The 20,671-nt window shown below is 59.7% G+C and overlaps 1 protein-coding gene across 1 annotated transcript; it reads left to right on the top strand.

Annotated features, from left to right (window-relative positions):
* The first annotated feature begins 1,434 nt into the window (after nt 1-1,434).
* On the top strand, nt 1,435-19,861 carry IRF7 (interferon regulatory factor 7). The gene is made up of 12 exons (XM_039911653.1): nt 1,435-1,532; nt 3,909-4,287; nt 4,532-4,694; nt 5,443-5,629; nt 7,839-7,936; nt 10,995-11,040; nt 12,606-12,779; nt 14,381-14,485; nt 16,413-16,589; nt 16,680-17,085; nt 18,918-19,257; nt 19,505-19,861. Exons 2-12 carry the CDS (start codon nt 4,268-4,270, stop codon nt 19,658-19,660), a joined length of 1,872 nt encoding a protein of 623 aa, XP_039767587.1. The 5' UTR covers nt 1,435-1,532; nt 3,909-4,267; the 3' UTR covers nt 19,661-19,861.
* Nucleotides 19,862-20,671: the final 810 nt, after the last annotated feature.

Genomic DNA, 20,671 nt, shown 5'->3' on the forward strand with positions numbered 1-20,671 from the left:
CCATCCCCTCGCTCCCTCCTTCCTCACCTCCCTTCTCTCCTTCTCCAGCCCACCCCGCACGCTCCGCTCCTCTGCGGCTGCTCACCTCCTCACCGGGCCTCCGGCTCGCCCGTCCCGCCGTCGACCCCCGGCCCACGTCCTGCCGCTGACCTGGAACGCCCTCCCTCCTCACGTCCCCCAAACTCCCTCTCTTCCCCTCTTCCAAGCCCTCCTGAGAGGTCCCCTCCTCCGGGAGGCCTTCCCAGACTGATCCCTCCGCCCCTCCTCCTCTCCCCAATCCCCCTTCTCCCTCCCTCTGCTCTTCCCCCTTCCCCTTCCCATAGCACCGCCGTATGTTTGTATCTATCATCACTCTATTTTCTTAATGATGTGTCTCTATCTATGATTCTATTGATCCTGATGCTATCAGAGCTTGTCTACTTGTTCCGTTTTTGCCCGTCTCCCCCCATCTAGCCGGTCAGTGTGGCTCAGTGGCAAGAGCCCGGGCTTGGGAGTCCGAGGTCATGGGTTCGAATGCCGGCTCTGCCCCTTGTCAGCTGTGTGACCTTGGGCGAGTCACTTCACCTCTCTGTGCCTCAGTCACCTCATCTGGAAAATGGGGATGAAGACTGGGAGCCCCACGCGGGACAATCTGATGACCTCGTATCGCCCCCGGCGCTTAGACCAGGGCTCGGCACATAGGAAGCGCGTAACAAATACCCACATCATCGTGATTATTATCCCCATTTTCCAGATGAGGGAACCGAGGCCCAAAGAAGCGAAACGGCTTGACGGAGGTCGCAAAGCAGACAAGCGGTGGAGGGGGATTGTGGCTCAGTGGGAAGAGCCCGGGCTTCGGGGTCAGAGGGCACGGGTTCGACTCCCGGCTCCGCCACCCGGCAGCTGCGGGACTGTGGGCGAGTCACTTTAAGGGTGGTATTTGTTAAGCGCTTACGATGGGCAGAGCACTGTTCTAAGCACTGGGGGAGATACAGGGTAACCAGGTCGTCCCCCGTGAGGCTCCCAGTCTTCAGCCCCATTCGACAGAGGAGGTCACCGAGGCCCAGAGAAGTGAAGGGACTGGCCCACAATCACACAGCTGACGAGTGGCAGGGCACTTTACCTCTCTGGGCCTCAAGTTCCCTCATGTGGAAAACGGGGATGAAGACCGGGAGCCTCGCGAGGGACCACCTGACGACCCTGCACCTAGGAAGCGCTTAACAAATACCAACGTTACCGTCATTATAATTTGGGCAGGGACGGTGTCTCTCCGCCGCCCAGTTGGACTTTCCCGGCGGTCCGTCCAGTGCTCCGCACACAGCGAGCGCCCCAGAAATAGGATGGAAGGGACGACGGTGGGGGGGGGCAGGGCGGTGCAGGCGCCTCCCCCGCGGGGCCCCCCGTGATTTCTCGGAGCGGAAGCCCCAATTTGGGGCGGCCGGTGGGCGGAGGGAGGCGGTGCCAGGCGGGCGGGGAGGGCCCGGCCGGCGCTATAAGAGGGACCGTGAGGCCGGACGCCCCCCACCACCTCGTGCCGACCCCACCACCAGCAGGTAACCGGGCCCCCCCCCCTTCCCCCTCCCCCCCCTCCTCCACATCACCGGGACCGGAGGGGGGGCAACGACCAGCTGGGCGGCAGGGGGTGGGCGACCCCCCCCTTCAGGCCCGTCCTGAGCCCCCTTTGGGGCGTCCACCCCATCTAGCTACTTCTGGGGGGGGGTCCGGAGGGAGGGGAGACACCGCGCTGCCCGGGAGCCGAACCCTCTTCCTGCACACACACACCATTTCTCTCTCTCTATCTCTCTGTCTCTCCACCTCTCTCTGTCTCTCCTGCCTCTGTGTCTCTGTCTCCTTAGGGCCTACGACCCCTGTCGGACGGGCCCCTTCCCCCACCCCCAAAATCATCCCCGTCCCCCCCTCGTCGGCGTTTGGATCGGTGCTCGGCACCCAGTAAGCGCTTAGGAAATTCCATCATTATTATTATCTCCATTCCTCCTGCCCCCCATCCTCTCCATCCCCCCTCTCCCCTGGACTCTGAGAGACGGGGGGCCGCTGGGCGGGGGGCGGGGGTACCCGTACTTCCAGCCGGGGGGCAGAGCCAGAAATCTGGGCCCTCCCCCCACCCCCAGACCCGCCCCCATGAAGAAGACCCACCCCCAGGCCCGCCCCCGGTCCCGCAGCCACCTGACAGCCAGTCCTTTATAAAATCATCACCATCATAATGATAATGATAATGATGATGGTATTCGTTAAGCGCTTACTACTGTTCCGAGCTCGGGGGGGGGCGGTTACGAGGTCAGGTTGCCCCCCGTGGGGCTCCCGGGCTTCATCCCCCTTTTGCAGATGAGGCCACCGAGGCCCAGAGAATAATAATAATAATAATAATCGGGTTGGTATTCGTGAAGCGCTTACTGTGTGCAGAGCACTGTTCTAAGCGCTGGGGGAGATCCAGGGTCATCCGGGAGGCTCACAGTCTTAATCCCCATTTTCCAGATGAGGTCACTGAGGCCCAGAGAAGTGAAGTGACTTGCCCACAGTCACACAGCTAAGTGAGAGAGCTGGGATTCGAACCCACGACCTCTGACTCCCAAGCCCGGGCTCTTGCCACTGAGCCACGCTGCTTCTCTAAGAGAAGCGAAGTGACTTGCCCAAAGTCCCCAGCTGACACGTGGCGGGGCCGGGATTAGAACTCACGGCCTCTGACTCCTAAGCCCGGGCTCTTTCCACTGAGCCACTAATGAGGATGATGGCATTTGTTTAGCGCTTACCGGGTGTCAAGCACTGTTCGAAGCGCTGGGCCGGATACAAGGGCATCGGGTCGGACACAGGCCGTGTCCCTTATGGGGGTCACGGTCTTCATCCCCATTTGACAGATGAGGTCACTGAGGTTCAGAGAAGTGAAGGGACTTGCCTGAGGCCACACAGCAGACGTGGCGGAGCTGGGATAATAATAATAACAACTCTAATAATGATGGTATTTGGCGAGCGCCACTGAGGTGCAGAGCAGTGAAGGGACTTGCCTGAGACCACACAGCAGTCTTGTGGTGCAGCTGGGATAATAATAATAATAATAATAACAGTGATGATGATGATGGTATTTGTTAAGTGCTTACTCTGTGCCAAGCACTGTTCTAAGCGCTGGGGTAGATACAAGGTCATCAGGTTGTCCCATGTGGGGGCTCACGGTCTTCATCCCCCTTTTCCAGATGAGGTCACTGAGGCCCAGAGAAGTGAAGTGACTTGCCCAAAGTCACACAGCTGATAAGTGGCAGAGCCGGGATTAGAACCCACGACCTCTGACTCCCAAGCCCGCGCTCTTTCCACTGCGCCACGCTGCTTCCGCTAAGCGCTTACTAGGTGCCAGCCACTGTTTTAAGCTCTGAAGTAATAATGTTGGTATTTGTTAAGCGCTTACTACGTGCCGAGCACTGTTCTAAGCGCCGGGGTAGACACAGGGGAATCAGGTTGCCCCACGTGGGGCTCACACTCTTAATCTCCATTTTACAGATGACGGAACTGGGGCACCGAGAAGTTAAGTGACTCGCCCAAAGCCCCCCGGCTGACAAGTGGCCGAGCCGGGATTCGAACCCATGACCTCTGACTCCAAAGCCCGGCCTCTTTCCCCTGAGCCACGCCGCTTCTCTATACTATTCTAAGCTCCGGGGGAGAGGCAAGGTCATGAGGTTGGCCCAGGTGGGGCTCACAGTCTTCATCCCCATTTCACAGATGAGGGAACGGAGGAGGAGAAAAGTGAAGTGACTTGCCCGAGGTCACACGGCAGACAAGCGGTGGAGCTGGGATTAGAACCCAGGTCCTCTAGCTCTCAAGCCCGGGCTCTTGCCGCTAAGCCACACCAGGTCCTTCTGACTTTCCGCCCCCGGGTCCCTGGGACCGTGGGACTGGGGCGACTCTCCCTCCTCCGTCTACAGGTCCAAGACAAAGCCACCTTCTCACCCGCGACGCCCACGGCACCCGAGCCACGTGTGGCACCTGTGTTCCCCGCCCGCCGTCCTCTTCACCACCTGCGTCCTCCCCCGGGAAGGTCACCCGGATACCCGTCACCACCCCCGCGGACGTCGCCGAGGGCTCCCGTCCCCTCCACCTGTCTCGCCTGTGACCTCGCCGGCGCCTTGCGACCTCACGCGAGTAGCTGTCGTCTCCACCACCCGTGACATCGCCGGGTCCCCCCGCTCCGCCCCGTCACCTCCGTCCCCTGTGCCCTGGAGCCCCCCGCAGCCAGGACCGTCAGAGGAAGCAGACCCCCCGCCAGGGCCCAACCTGTTGCACGATGCCCTTAAACCCCGAGAGGTGAGGTCCCACCAGTTCTCAGAGTTGGGGGGGGGGGGGATGGGGCGACCCAGGCGGGGGAACTCGGGGACCCACCCCCCGAAATCCAGATCCCGGAAAGGGGGGATGATATCCCCGAGAAACCCCCCTCCAAGCTCCCAGGCCCCCCCCTTGTCCGTAGCCGGGGCCAGAAATGGAGAGGGACTCCCGAGAGGCAGGGGGAGGAGTCGGGTGGGCGGGGGGGTCTCACGGTCCGTCTCCGCAGGAATGGCCAGCGCGTGCTGTTTGCGGAGTGGCTGGTCAGCGCGGTGGGCAGCGGCCTCTACCAGGGGCTGTGCTGGGTGGACGCCGCCCACACTCGCTTCCGGGTTCCCTGGAAACACTTTTCCCGGAAGGACATCTCCCAGCAGGATTCCCAAATCTTCCAGGTGGGCAGCGGGCCTCTCGGGCCTCCCCCTTCCTTATTCCCCCGCCCGCCCTGACGGTGCTCTGCTCCTCTCCGGCCTCGATGACTGTATCGGCCTCCTCTCTGACCTCCCTGCCTCCGGTCTCCCCCGACTCCAGCCCACACTTCACTCTGCCACCTGGATCGTCTTTCTACAGAAACATCCGGGACGTGTTTCCCCACTCCCTCAAGACCCTCCAGCGGTCGCCCCTCCGCCTCCGCGTCAAAGCGAAGCTCCTGCCCCGCGGCTTCAGAGCCTTCCGTCCCTTCGCCCCCTCCTACCTCACCTCGCTACCCTCCTCCGACGCAGCTGCCAACCTTCTCACTGTCCCTCCGTCTCACCCCTGACCTCTCGCCCGCACCCTGCCTCTGGCCCGGAAGGCCCTCCCTCCTCCCATCGCACAGTCGACGCCTCTCCCCCCCTTCCGAGCCGAGGCCCACCTCCTCCTGGAGGCCTTCCCTGACTGCGCCCTCCACTCCTCCCGCCCCTTTCCGCGTCGCCCCGATTTTCGCTCCCTTTACCCGGCCCCCCGGCTCTTCCGTCCCTATCTGTATTTTATCTTATTTCTACTAATGTCTGTTTCCCCCGCTAGACTGTGAGCTCGCTGTGGGCAGGGACGGTGTCTGTTGATCTGTCGCCCTCTCCCAAGCGCTTAGTCCAGTGCTCTGCCCACAGTAAGCGCTCAGTAAATACGACTGAACGAATCGATCAACGGCCTCTCTTCCGACAGGCTTGGGCCGTCGCCCGGGGCCGCTGCCAGGGGGCTACGAAGGCCATGGACTGGACCAAGCTGAAAACCAACTTCCGCTGTGCCCTGGTCAGCACCCGGCAGTTCATGCTGTGGGAAGACAACTCCCACCACCCGCTGGACCCCCACAAGGTGTTCGCCCTCCGCCACCCCCAGCCGGGGGCTCCTGGTAGGCCCCCCAACCCCCCCCCGGGACGGGCCAGGGCAGGGGAGGCTGGGGTGGGGACCACAGGAGAGGCATCACTCGTTCATTCGTATCTATCGAGCCCACTCTGTGGCGTCCTGGATAGACCCTGGGCCCGGGAGGCAGAGGGTCGTGGGTTCTAATCCCAGCTCCGCCGCTTGTGCCACCTCGGGCAGGTCACTTCACTTCCCTGGGTCTCAGTTCCTTCAGCGCTGGGGAAGCGGCGCGGCTCAGTGGGAAGAGCCTGGGCTTCGGAGCCGGGGGTCACGGGTCCGACTCCCGGCTCTGCCACTCGTCAGCTGTGGGACCGTGGGCGAGTCACTTCGCTTCTCTGGGCCTCAGTTCCCTCATCTGGAAAATGGGGATTAACCGTGAGCCTCACGTGGGACGACCGGATGACCCTGTATCTCCCCCAGCGCTTAGAACAGTGCTCTGCACAGAGTAAGCGCTTAACAAATACCAACATTGTTATTATTGTTATCTGGAAAATGGGGATGGAGACGGCGAGCCCCACGTGGGACGGGGGGCTGTGCCCCAACCCCTTATGTCCATCCCCGCGTGTAGTACACGTGGCTCAGTGGAAAGAGCTCGGGCTTTGGAGTCAGAGGTCATGGGTTCGAATCCCGGCTCTGCCACTTATCAGCTGGGTGACTGTGGGCAAGGCACTTCTCTGGGCCTCAGTGACCTCATCTGTAAAATGGGGATTAAGACTGTGAGCCCCACGTGGGACAACCTGATGACCCTGGATCTCCCCCAGCGCTCAGAACGGTGCTCTGCACATAGTAAGCGCTTAACGAATACCAACGTTATTATTAGTAGTACAGTGCCTGGCATATAGTAGATGCTTAACAAATACCAGAATTATTATTATGGTCCTGAGCACTTTGGAGAAGACAGTACCTTTCTTCTAGACTGTAAGCTCACCGTAGGCAAGGAGCTTCCCTGCTTCTTATGGTATTTGTTAAGCGCATACTATGCTCCGGGCACTGTGCTAAACGCTCGACTGGATACAAACTACTCATATCGGTCACGGCCCCTGTCCCACATGGGGCTCACAGACGTAATCCCCGTTTATTTGTTAAGCGCTGACTAGGTGCCAGGCACTGGGCTAAGCGCTGGGGTAGATACAGGCTACTCCGGTTGGACCCAGTCCCTGTCCCCCCCCCCCCCCCCCCCCCCGGGCTCACAGTCTTCATCCCCACTTTCCAGATGAGAGAACTGAGGTTCAGGGAAGTGAAGTGACACGCCCAAGGTCACGCGGCAGAGCTGGGATTAGAACTCAGGTCCTTCTGACTCCTTGGCCTGTGCTTTATCCATTATGCAACATTGCTTCTCGCTAATAATAATAATAATTGTGGTATTTGTTAAGTGCTTACTATGTGTCAAGCACTGTTCTAAGCACAGGTGTAGATACAAGAGAAGCAGCGAGGCTTAGTGGAAAGAGGCCGGGCTTGGGAGTCAGAGGTTGTGGGTTCTAATCCCCACTCCTCCACGTGTCAGCTGTGTGACTTTGAGCAAGGCGCTTCACTTCTCTGTGCCTCAGTGTCCTCCTCGGTAAAATGGGGATTCATTCGTTCATTCAGTAGTATTCATTGAGCGCTTACTAGGTGCAGAGCCCTGGACTAAGCGCTTGGAATGAACAAATCGGTTCCAGACAGAGCCAGTCCCTGCCCACTGACGGGCGCACAGTCTAATCGGGGGATCAAGATTGTGAGCCCCAAGTGGGACAACCCGATAACCTCGCATCTACCCCAGCGCTCATTACAGCGCTTGGCCCGTTAACGAACACCATTATTATCCTTACGAGGTAATCATCAGGTTGGACACCTTCCCTGGCCCACGTGGGGCTCACAGCCCCATTTTCCAGTTGAGGTCACTGAGGCACAGAGAAGTGAAGGGACTTGCCCCAAGTCACACAGCAGACACGCGGCAGAGCCGGGATTAGAAACCACGTCCTCCGACTCCCGGGCCCGGCCTCTTTCGCTTCTCTGTTCTCTGTCACGTCATCCTCTCCCAAGCCCGTAATACGGTGCTCTGCACACAGGAAGTGCTCATTAAATACAATAATAATAATAACGTTGGTATTTTTGACTGGGGGCAGAGTAGTGGAAGGGGATGGGGAGAAGGCTGGGGGTGAGGGGGTGTCTCGGCCGGAAACGGGGCCTCAGCCCCGGGACCGTTTTCCCCCTCTTAGACCTGCACGTGAATGAGGACGAGGAGGAGGAGCAGGAGGAGGAAGAAGGGTCTGGGATCAATCCCGAAAGCATCCCGGACTGTGCCCCTTCAATCCAGGTATGGCAGTCACGGATAAGGGGTGGCGGGGGGAGGCCTGGAGTCCCAGACCAGAGTCGGGGAGGAATTTCACTCATTCATTCATTCGGTCGTATTTATTGAGCGCTTACTATGTGCAGAGCACTGGCCCGAGCGCTTGGAATGGGACGATTCGGCAACAGATAAACAGTCCCTGCCCGACGACGGGCTCACGGTCTAATCGGGGGAGACGGACGGACCAAGACGAGACAAGCGGTTCAGAGGGGAGACCCCCGAGAAGGGGTCGGGGGGGGGGGGGGGCGGGGAAGGGGTGAAGTCGGGGATGCAGGTCTGAGGGCCCCTTCTGTCCAATAATGATACTGATGGCCCTTGTTTAAGGACTTCTAAACGCCGGGGTAGATACAAGGTAGTCAGGTTGGACACATTCCCTGTCCCACTTGGGATTCATACGCTTAATCCCATTTGACAGATGAGAGAACTGAGGCCCAGAGAAGCAGAGTGGCTTGGCCAAGGGCGCACAGCAGACTTGTGCCGGAGCTGGGAGGGGGCCGCGTGTCGGGGGGGGGAGTCCGGTGGGGTAGGATCCTCTTCTCCCGTCCCTTCCGCCCCCTCGCCTTGCCCTGAACGTTGGGGGTCCCTCAAAGGTTCCACTGAGGGTCCCCTTCTCTTCTCCATCTCCACCCTCTCCCTCGAACCCGTTCGCTCCCACGGCTTCAATTCCCACCTCTCTGCGGGCGATTCCCAAATCTCCCTCTCCAGTCCCGATCTCTCTCCCTCTCCGCAGTCTCGCGTCTCCTCCGGCCTTCGGGACATCTCTCCTCGGACGTCCTCCCGTCACCTCTGACTGAACACGTCCAGTACAGAGCTCCTTATCTTCCCGCCCAAACCCCGCCCTCCCCCTTGACTTTCCCATCGCTGTAGACGACGCCACCACCCTTCCCGTCCCGCAAGCCCGTGACCTTGGCCTTGTCCTTGACTCCTCTCTCTCATTCGACCCAGCTACTCAATCCTCTCGACTGGCAGCTCGTTGTGGGCAGGGGAGGCGTCTGCACTCTCCCCAAAGCACAGTGCTCCGCGCCCAGTAAGCGCTCAATAAATACGATCGAATGGATCCATGGCTAAATCCCGTCGGTCCCACTTTCACAACATCGTTAGATCCACCCTTTCCTCTCCATCCCAACTGCTCCCGCGTTATTCCAATCATTCGTTCATTCAATAGTATTTATTGAGCGCTTACTAGGTGCAGAGCACTGGACTAAGCGCCTGGGATAGAGGCAACAGATAGAGGCGATCCCTGCCCAATAACGGGCTCACGGTCTAATCGGGGAGAAGCGGCGGGGCTCGGGGGAAAGGGGCCGGGCTCGGGAGCCGGAGGCCGTGGGTTCAAATGCCGGCTCAGCCGCTTGTCAGCTTGGGCAAGTCGCTTCACTTCTCTGGGCCTCAGTGACCTCATCTGGAAAACGGGGCTGAAGACCGGGAGCCCCACGTGGGACAACCTGATCACCTTGTATCCTCTCCAGCGCTTAGAACGGCGCTTGGCACATTGTAAGCGCTTAACAAATACCATCATTATTATTACTGTTATTATCCCCATTTTCCACATGAGGTAACTGAGGCTCAGAGAAGCGAAGCAGCGTGGCTTAGCGGCCAGAGCCCGGGTTTGGGAGTCAGAGGTCGTGGGTTCTAATCCCGGCTCTGCCGCTTGTCAGCTGGGTGACTTTGGGCAAGTCACTTCACTTCTCTGGGCCTCAGTTCGCTCATCTGGAAAATAGGGATGAAGACTGTGAGCCCCAGGTGGGACAACCTAATTACCTTGTATCTCCCCCAGCGCTTAGAACAGCGCTTGGCACATTGTAAGCGCTTAACAAATACCATCATTATTATTACTATTATTACCGCCATTTTCCAGATGAGGGAACTGAAGCCCAGAGAGGTGAAGTGGCTTGCTCGACATCACGCAGCGGACGCAGGACGGAGACGGGATTAGAACCCAGGTCCTTCTGACTCATCCCTATTTTCCAGATGAGGTCACTGAGGCCCAGAGAAGTGAAGTGACTGCCCAAAGTCACCCAGCTGACAAGCGGCAGAGCCGGGATTAGAACCCACGACCTCTGACTCCCAAACCCGGGCTCTGGCCGCTAAGCCACGCTGCTTCGCTTCTCTGAGCCTCAGTGACCTCATCTGGAAAATGGGAATAAGAGTGTGAGCCCCATGTGGGACAGGGACTGGGTCCACCATGATTAACTTGTATGTACTCCAGCGCTTAGAATAGTGCCTGGCATATAGTAAGCGCTTAACAAATACTACATTAATAATAATATTCATTCATTCATTCAATAGTATTTATTGAGCGCTTACTATGTGCAGAGCACTGTACTAAGCGCTTGGGATGAACAAGTCGGCAACAGATAGAGACGGTCCCTGCCGTCTGACGGGCTCACGGTCCGATCGGGGGAGACGGACGGACGAGAACGATGGCGATAAATAGAGTCGAGGGGAAGAACATCTCGTAATAAAAAATAATAATAGTAATAATAGTGATCGGGTCCATACTAGTCTTCTCTCCCAAGCGCTCAGTACAGTGCCCTGCACACAGTAGGCTGCAAGCTCTTAGACAGCGGGCATCACGTCTATCAGTTCTAATTTTCTCTCCCAAGCGCTCAGTACAGTCCCCTGCACACAGTAGATTAGAAGCTCCTCAGGGGCGGGGATCGGGGCCTACCGGTTCTAATCTTCTCTCCCAAGCACTCAGTACAGTCCTCGGCCCAGCGTAGGTGCTCAGTAAATATCACTTATTGAATTAGAGAAGCAGCGTGGCTCGGTGGAAAGAGCCCGGGCTTCGGAGTCAGAGGTCTTGGGTTCGACTCCCGGCTCTGCCCCTTGTCAGCTGGGTGACCGTGGGCGAGTCACTTCACTTCTCTGGGCCTCAGTGACCGCGTCTGTCAAATGGGGATGAAGACCGGGAGCCTCACGTGGGACGACCCGATGACCCCGGATCTCCCCCAGCGCTTAGAACGGTGCTCGGCACACGGGAAGCGCTTAACAAATACCAACATTATTATTGGGTTTTGCGTTCCAGCTGGAAGATATTCTTCAGATCCTGTCGCTGGACGAGCAGAGCTGTGGTGAGCTCCCCTGGGGGGGGGGGGCCGGGGGTCGGGGGCGGCTGGCACGGGGTGGCCCAGGGGCAGAGGCCCTAGGAGAGGAGGAGGAGCGGGTGCGGGACAGGAGACCCCGAGGAAAGAGCGTGCGTGGGGCACAACCTCCTGGATTCCACGGCCTCGGGGTGTAGCCATTCATTCATTCAATTGAATAGTATTTATTGAGCGCTTACTATGTGCAGAGCACTGGACTAAGCGCTTGGAATGGACAAACCGGCGACAGACACAGTCCCTGCCCGCTGACGGGCTCACGGTCTAATCGGGGGAGACGGCCGGACAAGAACAGTGGCAGACAAGAGAGCACGGCCGGGCAGACAGAAGGGCATGGGTTCTAATCTAACCACTTGGCTGCTGTGTGACCTTGGGCAAGTCGCTTCACTTCTCCGTACCTCACTGCCCTCATCTGCCAAATGGGGATGAAGACTGGGAGCCCCACGTGGGACGGGGACCGGGTCCAACCCGATTTGGTCGTATCCAGCCCGGCGCTCAGTACAGTGCCTGGCACCTAGTAGGCGCATAACAAATGCCACATTTAAAAAAAAAATTCGGGTCAGGAGGGTCACCCTGGGGAGGGTGGGCGGATCCCAACCCTTGACTCAGGATCTCGAATAATAATAATAATAATAATAATAATTACGGTATTTATTAAGCGCTCACTATGTGCCAAGCACTGTTCTAAGCGCCGGGTGGAGGGGGGGGGAATAGATGGAAATCAGGCCGTCCCACGTGGGGCTCACAGACTTAATCCCATTTTCCAGACGAGGTGACTGAGGCCCAGAGAAGTGAAGCGACTTGCCCAGAGTCACCCAGCTGAGAAGCCGCGTGGCTCAGTGGAAAGGCCCCGGGCTTGGGAGTCAGAGGTCATGGGTTCGAATCCCGGCTCTGCCCTTTGTCAGCTGGGTGACTGTGGGCAAGTCGCTTCACTTCTCCGGGCCTCAGTTCCCTCATCTGGAAAATGGGGATTAAGACTCTGAGCCTCACGTGGGCCAACCTGATGACCCCGTATCCACCCCAGCGCTTAGAACGGGTGCCCTGCACATAGTAAGCGCTTAACAAATACCAACATTATCATCATTAGAACCCACGACCCCTGACTCCGAAGCCCGGCCTCTTGCCACTGAGCCACGCTGCTTCTCTCGCCTGCGAGCTCGTTGTGGGCAGGGAATAATAATGTTGGTATTTGTTAAGCGCTTACTATGTGCCGAGCACCGTTCTAAGCGCTGGGGGGGGATCCGGGGTCATCAGGCGGTCCCACGTGCGACTCCCAGTTGATCCCCATTTTCCAGATGAGGTCACCGAGGCCCAGAGAAGTGAAGTGCCTCGCCCCCAGCCCCCCCCCCCCCAGCCGACAAGTGGCAGAGCCGGGAGTCGAACGCATGACCTCCTGACTCCCAAGCCCGGGCTCTTGCCCCTGAGCCCCGAATGTCACTGCTTATTGCGGCACTGTGCTTTCCCAAGCGCTCCGCGCAGTGCTGTGCACCTAGTAGGCGCTTTAATAAATCCAGAGGAATGAAGGAATCTCCCCGCAGGCGCGGCGGCCAACCCCGAGGGCTTCCACGTGAGCAGCGACTACGCGCCCGGCTACGGGGCCCAAGTGGCCTCCCCCGACCTCCTGCAGCTGGCCCTGGAGCAGAGCCAGCTGACCCAGGTCGGCTACTGTCCGGCCGGGGTGTGGGGACAGGGGGACGGCCCCCGTCACCCAGGTAGGTGAAGGGGAAAGCCGAGTGCGAGGGTCTGGGCCTCCTGTTATTTCGCGATTTCCGCTCACGTCCGTCCTCTCGACTGTCGGCCCGTTGCGGACACGGATCGTGTCTGCTTACCGTTGTACTGTCCTCTCCCAAGCGCTCAGTTGGTATCTGTTAAGCGCTCACTACGGGCCGAGCACTGTTCTAAGCGCTGGGGGAGATACAGGGCGATCAGATTGTCCCACGTGGGGCTCACGCACTTTCCATCCCCATTTTCCAGGGGAGGCAACTGAGGCCCAGAGAAGTGAAGTGACTGGCCCACAGTCACCCAGCTGACAAGGGGCAGAGGCGGGAGTCGAACTCATGACCTCTGACTCCGAAGCCCGGGCTCTTGCCACTGAGCCACGCTTGCTTCTCAACAGCAGCTCGGTGCTCAACACCCAGTAGGCGCTCAACATACGCAAAGGACTGGCCGGCCGACGGATTAACGGAGGGCAGCGGCGCGGCTCAGCGGAAAGAGCCCGGGCTTGGGAGTCAGAGGGCACGGGTTCCAATCCCGGCTCTGCCACTTAATAATAATGTCGGTATTTGTTAAGCGCTTACTAGGTGCAGAGCACCGTTCTAAGCGCCGGGGGAAGACACGGGGGAATCGGGTTGTCCCACGTGGGGCTCACAATCTTAATCCCCAGTTTACAGACGAGGTAACTGAGGCACAGAGAAGTGAAGTGACTCGCACACAGCTGACAAGTGGCAGAGCTGGGATTCGAACTCATGACCTCTGACTCCAAAGCCCGGGCTCTTTCCACTGTGCTTGGCGGCTGGGGGACTGCGGGCGAGTCGCTTCACTTCTCTGGGCCTCAGTGACCTCATCTGGAAAATGGGGGGGGGGGGGGGGGGGAAGAATGGGAGCCCCACGTGGGACAACCTGATGACCCCGTAAAAAATAAAAATAAGAAAAAAATGGTGGTATTTGTTAAGCGCTTACTATGTGCAAAGCGCTGGGGGATACAAGGTCATCAGGTTGTCCCAGGTGGGGCTCACAGTCTTAACTCCCACTTTACAGATGAGGTCACTGAGTCACAGAGAGGTGAAGTGACTCGCCCAGAGTCACCCAGCTGGCAAGCGGCGGAGCCGGGATTAGAACCCACCACCTCTGACTCCCAAGCCCGGGCTCTTTCCACTGCTCCGCCACTTGCCAGCCGTGTGACTTTGGGCCCTTCATTCCTTCGTTAGTATTCATTGAGCGCTTACTACGTACACTTGACGTCTCCGTGCCTCACTTCCCTCATCTGTAAAATGGGCATTAAAGCTGGGAGCCCCACGTGGGCCAACCGGATCGTCTCGTATCTCCCCCAGCGCTTAGAACAGCGCTCTGCGCAGAGTAAGCGCTTAACCAATACCGACATCATCGTCAAGTACGGGCCCACAGGCTGGGAACCGTCCCTCAGTCCTGGGCCGACGGGAGAGAACGGTCCTGTGGTTGACGTCTCTCTGGGTGGCGCGGACTGGGGAGCCCACGTGTGCGTTTTGGGGGGGGCCGGGGGCAGGAAGGGGAAGGGTTCGAGAGGCGGGGGGGGGGGGTTAGGGTGGACGCCGACTGACCCGATCCCGCCCGGCAGGTGCCCCGTTGGTGGAGCCGGGAGCCGGGGGCCCCTGGGGGCCGCCGGGCCCAGAGGGGGAGTCGTCCTCGCTGTGGACGGCCCCCGCGACCCCCGCCCGGACAGGTGAGTGCGCCCCGGGACCGGGGGAGCGGGGAGGGGAAGCCACCCGGAGGGACGAGCCGACGAGGCGGCGCGGCCTAGCGGGTGGAGTCCGGCCCCGGCAGTCAGAAGGACCTGAGTTCTAATCCCCGCTCCGCCCCGTGATTAGACCGTAAGCCCGTCAAAGGGCAGGGACCGTCTCTTTCCGTTGCCGACTTGTCCCTTCCCAGCGCTTAGTACAGTGCTCCGCACACGGTAAGCGCACGATAAATACTATTGAACGTCCGCTGGGAGACCCTGGGTTAGTCACTTCACTTCTCTGGGCCTCGGTTCCCTCATCTGGAACATGGGGAGGCAATCCCACTCCCTCCTGCAGGGAGGCCTCTCGTCCGTTCGTTCGATAGCGTTTACTACTACTAATTATAATGGTGGTATTTGTTAAGCACTTACCATGTGCCGAGCGCCGTTCTAAGCGCTGGGGCGATACGAGACGATCAGGTTGGCCCACGTGGGGCTCCCAGCTTTAATCCCCACTTTACAGATGAGGGGACTGAGGCACAGAGAAGTCAAGCGTACACAGTAAGCGCTCGATAAATACTAACGAAGGAATGAAGCGCCCGAAGTCACCCGGCTGGCGAGTGGCGGAGCTGGGATTAGAACCCACGACCTCTGACTCCCAAGCCCGCTTTATTGAGCGCTTTCTATGTGCAGAGCACTGTACTAAGCGCTTGGAATGGACAGTCGGGCAACAGAGAGAGACCAGCCCTGCCCAATGCTGGACTCGCGGTCTCAACGATCTAATCTTTCCCGACCAAGCCCTCGTTTCCTCTTCTCCCGCTCCCTCGGCGTCACCCTTGCACAAGGGTAGCGGCGTGGCGGAGTGGCTAGAGCCCGGGCCTGGGAGTCAGAAGTCATGGGTTCTAATCCCGGCCTCGCCACTTGTCTGCTGTGTGACCCGGGGCCAGTAAAATTGGGGATGGAGACCGTGAGCCCCACGTGGGACGGGGACCGCGTCCCACCCGATTTGCTCGGATCCACCCCAGCGCTTAGTACGGGGCCTGGCGCGTGGTAAGCGCTTACCAAACACCATCGTCATTATTATTATTCTCTGGGCCTCAGTTCCCTCATCTGCAAAAATGGGGATGGAGTCTGCGAGCCCCGTACGGGCCGACGACTGCGTCCAACCCCATTTGCTTGTAGCCACCCCAGGACTTAGTAATGATGATAATGATAATGATGACGGTATTTGGTCAGCGCTTCCTTTGCTCATTCATTCACGAGAATTTATTGAGCGCTTACTATGTACTAAGCGCTTCGGCAACACATAGAGACGATCCCGGCCCAGTGCCGGGCTTACAGTCTAATCGGGGGAGGCAGACGGACAAAAACAAGACAACGTAACACTGTACTAAGCGCTCCTTGTCGGCTGTGTGACTGTGGGCAGGTCACTTAACTTGTCTGTGCCTCAGTGACCCCATCTGTCAAATGGGGATTAACTGTGAGCCTCACGTGGGACGACCTGATCACCCCGTATCTCCCCCGGCGCTTAGAACGGCGCTCTGCACGTAATAATAACTGTGGTATTTGCTAAGCGCTTACTATGGGCCAAGCACCGTTCTAAGCGCCGGGGGATACAAGGTGATCAGGTTGTCCCACGTGGGGCTCACAGTTGTTGGTTTTTTTTTTAATCCCCATTTGACAGAGGAGGGAACTGAGGCCCAGAGCAGTGAAGTGACTCGCCCAAGGTCACACAGCTGACTAGCGGCGGAGCCGGGATCAGGCCCCGTGACCTCTGACTCCCGAGCCCGCGCTCTTTCCACTGAGCCGCGCTGCCACCTAGTAAGCGCTTAACGAACACCGACGTCGTCGTCACAAGCGCATCGAGGTTCGGTGCCTGGCACCCACGGAAGTGCCGAAAGAATAGCGTGGTCGTTAGTGTTGTGATTTTTACGATTACCCTGGAACCTCAGAAAGGCCCTCACCCTCCTGCCTCTCCCCGCAGGTGCCGCCCCCTACGAGGCGCCGGAGTACCCCCGGTCCGCCCCCGCGGAGGACAGCGGGACGTGGGCCGTCCTCCCCCGGCGGCAGCCCCCGCTCGCCGACCCTGCCCCTCTGACCTGCGGCCCGGGTGAGGGGCCGGTCAACCCCGGCGGGTGGGGACGTGGGGGCCTCGTGGGGTCCAGGGGCCCCCTGACCGTCTCTCCCCTTCCCCCGCCAGACCTCGGTGCCCGCGAGCTGGAGGTGACCATCCTGTACAAGGGGCAGCCGGTCCACTGGGCCACGGTGGTCCAGGGCCACTGCGTGCTGACCTACTGGCAGGGGCCGGCGGGCGGCCACCCCTGCGACCCCCAGCTGGTGCCCTTCCCCAGCCCCTCCGAGCTGCCCGACCTGAAGCAGGTGCGATACACGCTGAGGCTTCTGGACCACGTGGGCCCCGGCCTCCGGGTCCAGCTGAGGGATCGGAAGCTGCTGGCCACCCGCTGGGGCAAGTGCAAGGTGTACTGGGAGCTGGCCGGCAGGCTGACCCCCCCGGGACCCCACCCCGACCCCCAGCCCGAGCCCCGCCTGCTGCCCCGCGGCGCCGAGACCCCCATCTTCGACTTCAACGACTTCCTGGGCGGTAGGTGACCCCCGGCCCCCTCGGCCTCCCGGCCTCCGGAACCCCCGTCTCCTGGGGCCGGGGCGGGGGGTGGGCTGGGGGGGAGCAGGGGCGTCGCCCCCATTTCACGGCGGAGGAAACCAGTCCAGAGAGCTTTTTTTTTTTTTGTCTTTTTGCAATATCTGTTAAGCGCTTACTATGTGCCCGGCCCTGTGCTGAGTGGGAGTGAGGATTTCACCCCTCTTTGACAGCTAACAAATCCAGAGAGGGTTTGGGGTTTTTTTTAACGGCACCTGTTAAGCGCTTACTATGTGCCAGGCACTGTACTAAGTGCTGAGCCATTTCACCCCTCTTTTACAGCCATCAAATCCAGAGAGGGTTTGGGGTTTTTTTTTATGGCATCTGTTAGGCGCTTACTACGTGCCAGGCACTGGATTTCACCCCTATTTTACAGCTAACAAATAATAATAGTGTTGGCAAGCCAGCGTGGCTCAGTGGAAAGAGCCCGGGCTTGGGAGTCAGAGGTCACGAGTTCGAATCCCGGCTCTGCCGCTCGTCAGCTGGGGGACTGTGGGCGAGTCACTTCGCTTCTCTGGGCCTCAGTGACCTCATCTGTAAAATGGGGATGAAGACCGGGAGCCCCACGTGGGACCACCTGATGACCCTGCGTCTCCCCCAGCGCTTAGAACGGTGCTCTGCACATAGTAAGCGCTTAACAAATTATTATTATTATTATTATTATTATTATTAAGCGCTTACTATGTGCCCAGCACCGTTCTAAGCGCTGGGGGAGATACAAGGCGATCAGGTTGTCCCCCATGGGGCTCCCAGTCTTCATCCCCAGTTTGCAGATGAGGGAACTGAGGCCCAGAGAAGTGAAGCGACTCGCCCACAGTCACCCAGCTGACGGGCGGCAGAGCCGGGATTCGAACCCATGACCTCGGACTGCCAAGCCCGGGCTCTTTCCACTGAGCCGCGCTGCTTCTCTGAGAGGGTTTGGGTTTTTTTTATGGCAGCTGTTAAGCGCTTACTATGTGCCAGGCACTGTAGGAAGTGCTGAGCAGGAGTGAGGATTTCACCCCTCTTTTACAGCTAATAAGACCAGAGAGGGTTTGGGTCTTTTTTTTAATGGTATCTGTTAAGCGCTCACTATGTGCCAGGCACTGTACTAATTGCTGGGGTGGATACAGGCCAATCAGAGAAGCAGCGCGGCTCAGTGGCAAGAGCCCGGGCTTGCGAGTCGGAGGTCGTGGGTTCTAATCCACTTGTCTCCTGTGTGACCTCGGGCAAGTCACTTTACTTCTCTGGGCCTCGGTTCCCTCCTCTGGAAAATGGGGATTAAAAGCGGGAGGCCCCGCGTGGGACAACCTGATTCCCCTGTGTCTACCCCGGCGCTTAGAACAGTGCTTGGCACATAGTAAGCGCTTAACAGATACCAACATTACTATTATTATTATTGTTCAGGTTGGGCTAGAGAAGCAGCATGGCTCGGTGCAAAGAGCCCGGGCGTGGGAGCCAGAGGTCATGGGTTCGAATCCCGGATCTGCCGCTCGTCAGCTGGGTGACTGTGGGCGAGTCACTTCACTTCTCCGGGCCTCAGTTCTCTCATCTGGAAAATGGGGACGGAGACCGTGAGCCTCCCGTGGGCCGACCCGATGACCCCGTATCTCCCCCCAGCGCTTAGAACGGTGCTCTGCACGGAGTAAGCGCATGATCAGGTTGGACCCAGTCCCCGTCCCACGTGGGGCTCCCGGTCTCAATCCCCATTTTCCAGATGAGGGAACCGAGGCCCAGAGAAACGAAGCCGTCTCCCCGCGGTCACCCGGCAGACGCCCAGGCCCGGGCTCTGTCCGCGAGGCCGTCCGGCTTCAGGTTGAGTGACTTGTCCGAGGTCGCCCAGCAGGCCGGGGCCCAGAGTTCGAGTCGCCCTCGTCACCAGCGGTGTTTATCGAGCGCTTACCGCGTCCAGAGCACGGGACCGAGGTCCTCGCCGCCGGCGCCCCTTCGACCGGGCCGCGCCGCCCCCCGGTCTCACGGGACCGCCTCCTCCACCCCGCCACCTCTCCCGTCTCCCCCAGAGCTGAAGGATTTTCACGAGGGCCGGAGAAGCTCGTCCCCGGACTACACCATCTACCTGGCCTTCGGCCAGACGCTGTCGACCGCCAGGCCCAAGGAGAAGAATCTCATCCTGGTGAAGGTCAGTCCCGTTACCGAGTATCCAGAGCACCGTACCGAGCGCCGGAAGAGTCCCGTCTACTAGGACCGACGCGTTCCCCGCCCGGCCCCAACCCGGGGGTCTCGAGGGGGAGCGCGGAGGGGGGGAGACCGAGACCCGACCCGGCGTCCGGAGAGGTGGGAGGGGAGGTCGGGCCCGCACGGAGGCCCCCGCCCCGGGTGCGGGAGGAGGGGGCGAGCCCCGGGTTCACGCCTGGGCCCGTCGGCAGCTGGTGCCCCGGGTGTGCGCCCTGTACGTGGAGAAGGTGCAGCGGGCGGGAGCGTCGTCCCTGAGCAGCGCCAGCCTCAGCCTCCACCTCTCCGCCTCCCTCGACGGCCTCTTGGACATCGAAAGCCTCCTCATGGAACTCGACCCCCAGGGCTAGGGCCGGGCCTCCCCGCCTCCCCCCCCGGCCCCGGCTCCGTCCGACGAGACGCTGAAGGCGGCTCCCCGGGGCCCCTCCAGCCGGGGGGGTTCCCCCCGTTGCTCGGATTTGTACTTTCGATACCGGAACTTCCTCCCTTTCCCCTCCCCTTATTTATGCGCAGGCGTCCCCCGCGCGGAAGAGAAAACCGGGGACACGTTACGCGTCGTCCTTCGTTTCTGCCTCGGCGGGGCGGCTCCCCCCGGCCCCGGGGAGGGGAGGAGGGGTCCTCGCCTCCCATCCGGGGATGGAAGGGGGGGGGGGGGGGGCCTTAGGCCCGGGAGGGTTGGGGGGTAAGCAGGCTTGTCACTGCCCGAGCAGTAATAACGATGGGATGCGTCGGGCACTTACTGGGTGCCAAGCACTGCGGTAAACACTGGGGTAGAGACAGGGTTAGCGGGTTGTCCCGAACGGCGTCCCGAGTCAGACGGTCGGTGGTACGAAGAGACGCGGAGCGGCCCGGTGCCGTAATAATAATAATGGCATTTGTTGAGTAGGCAGCGCGGCTCAGGGGAAAGAGCCCGGGCTTTGGAGTCAGAGGTCGTGGGTTTGAATCCCGGCTCTGCCGCTTATCGGCTGACTGTGGGCGAGTCACTTCACCTCTCGGGGCCTCGGTGACCTCATCTGGAAAATGGGGATGAAGACCGGGAGCCCCACGGGGGACGACCCGATTCCCCTGCGTCTACCCCAGCGCTTAGAACCGTGCTCGGCACATAGCAAGCGCTTAACAGATACCCACGTTATTATTACTTACTATGGGCAAAGCGCCGTTGTAAGCGCTGGGGAGGATACAAAGTAATCAGGTTGTCCCACCACAGTCTTAATGCCCATTTTCCAGATGAGGTCACTGAGGCCCGGAGAAGTTGCCCAAAGTCACCCAGCTGACAAGCGGCGGAGCCGGCATTTGAACCCATGCCCTCGGACTCCCCAGCCCGGGCTCTTTCCACTGAGCCGGGCTGCCGCAGGCCTGCC

Source organism: Ornithorhynchus anatinus, chromosome 3 (genome assembly GCF_004115215.2).
Source record: "Ornithorhynchus anatinus isolate Pmale09 chromosome 3, mOrnAna1.pri.v4, whole genome shotgun sequence".
NCBI classification, from domain to species: domain Eukaryota; kingdom Metazoa; phylum Chordata; class Mammalia; order Monotremata; family Ornithorhynchidae; genus Ornithorhynchus; species Ornithorhynchus anatinus.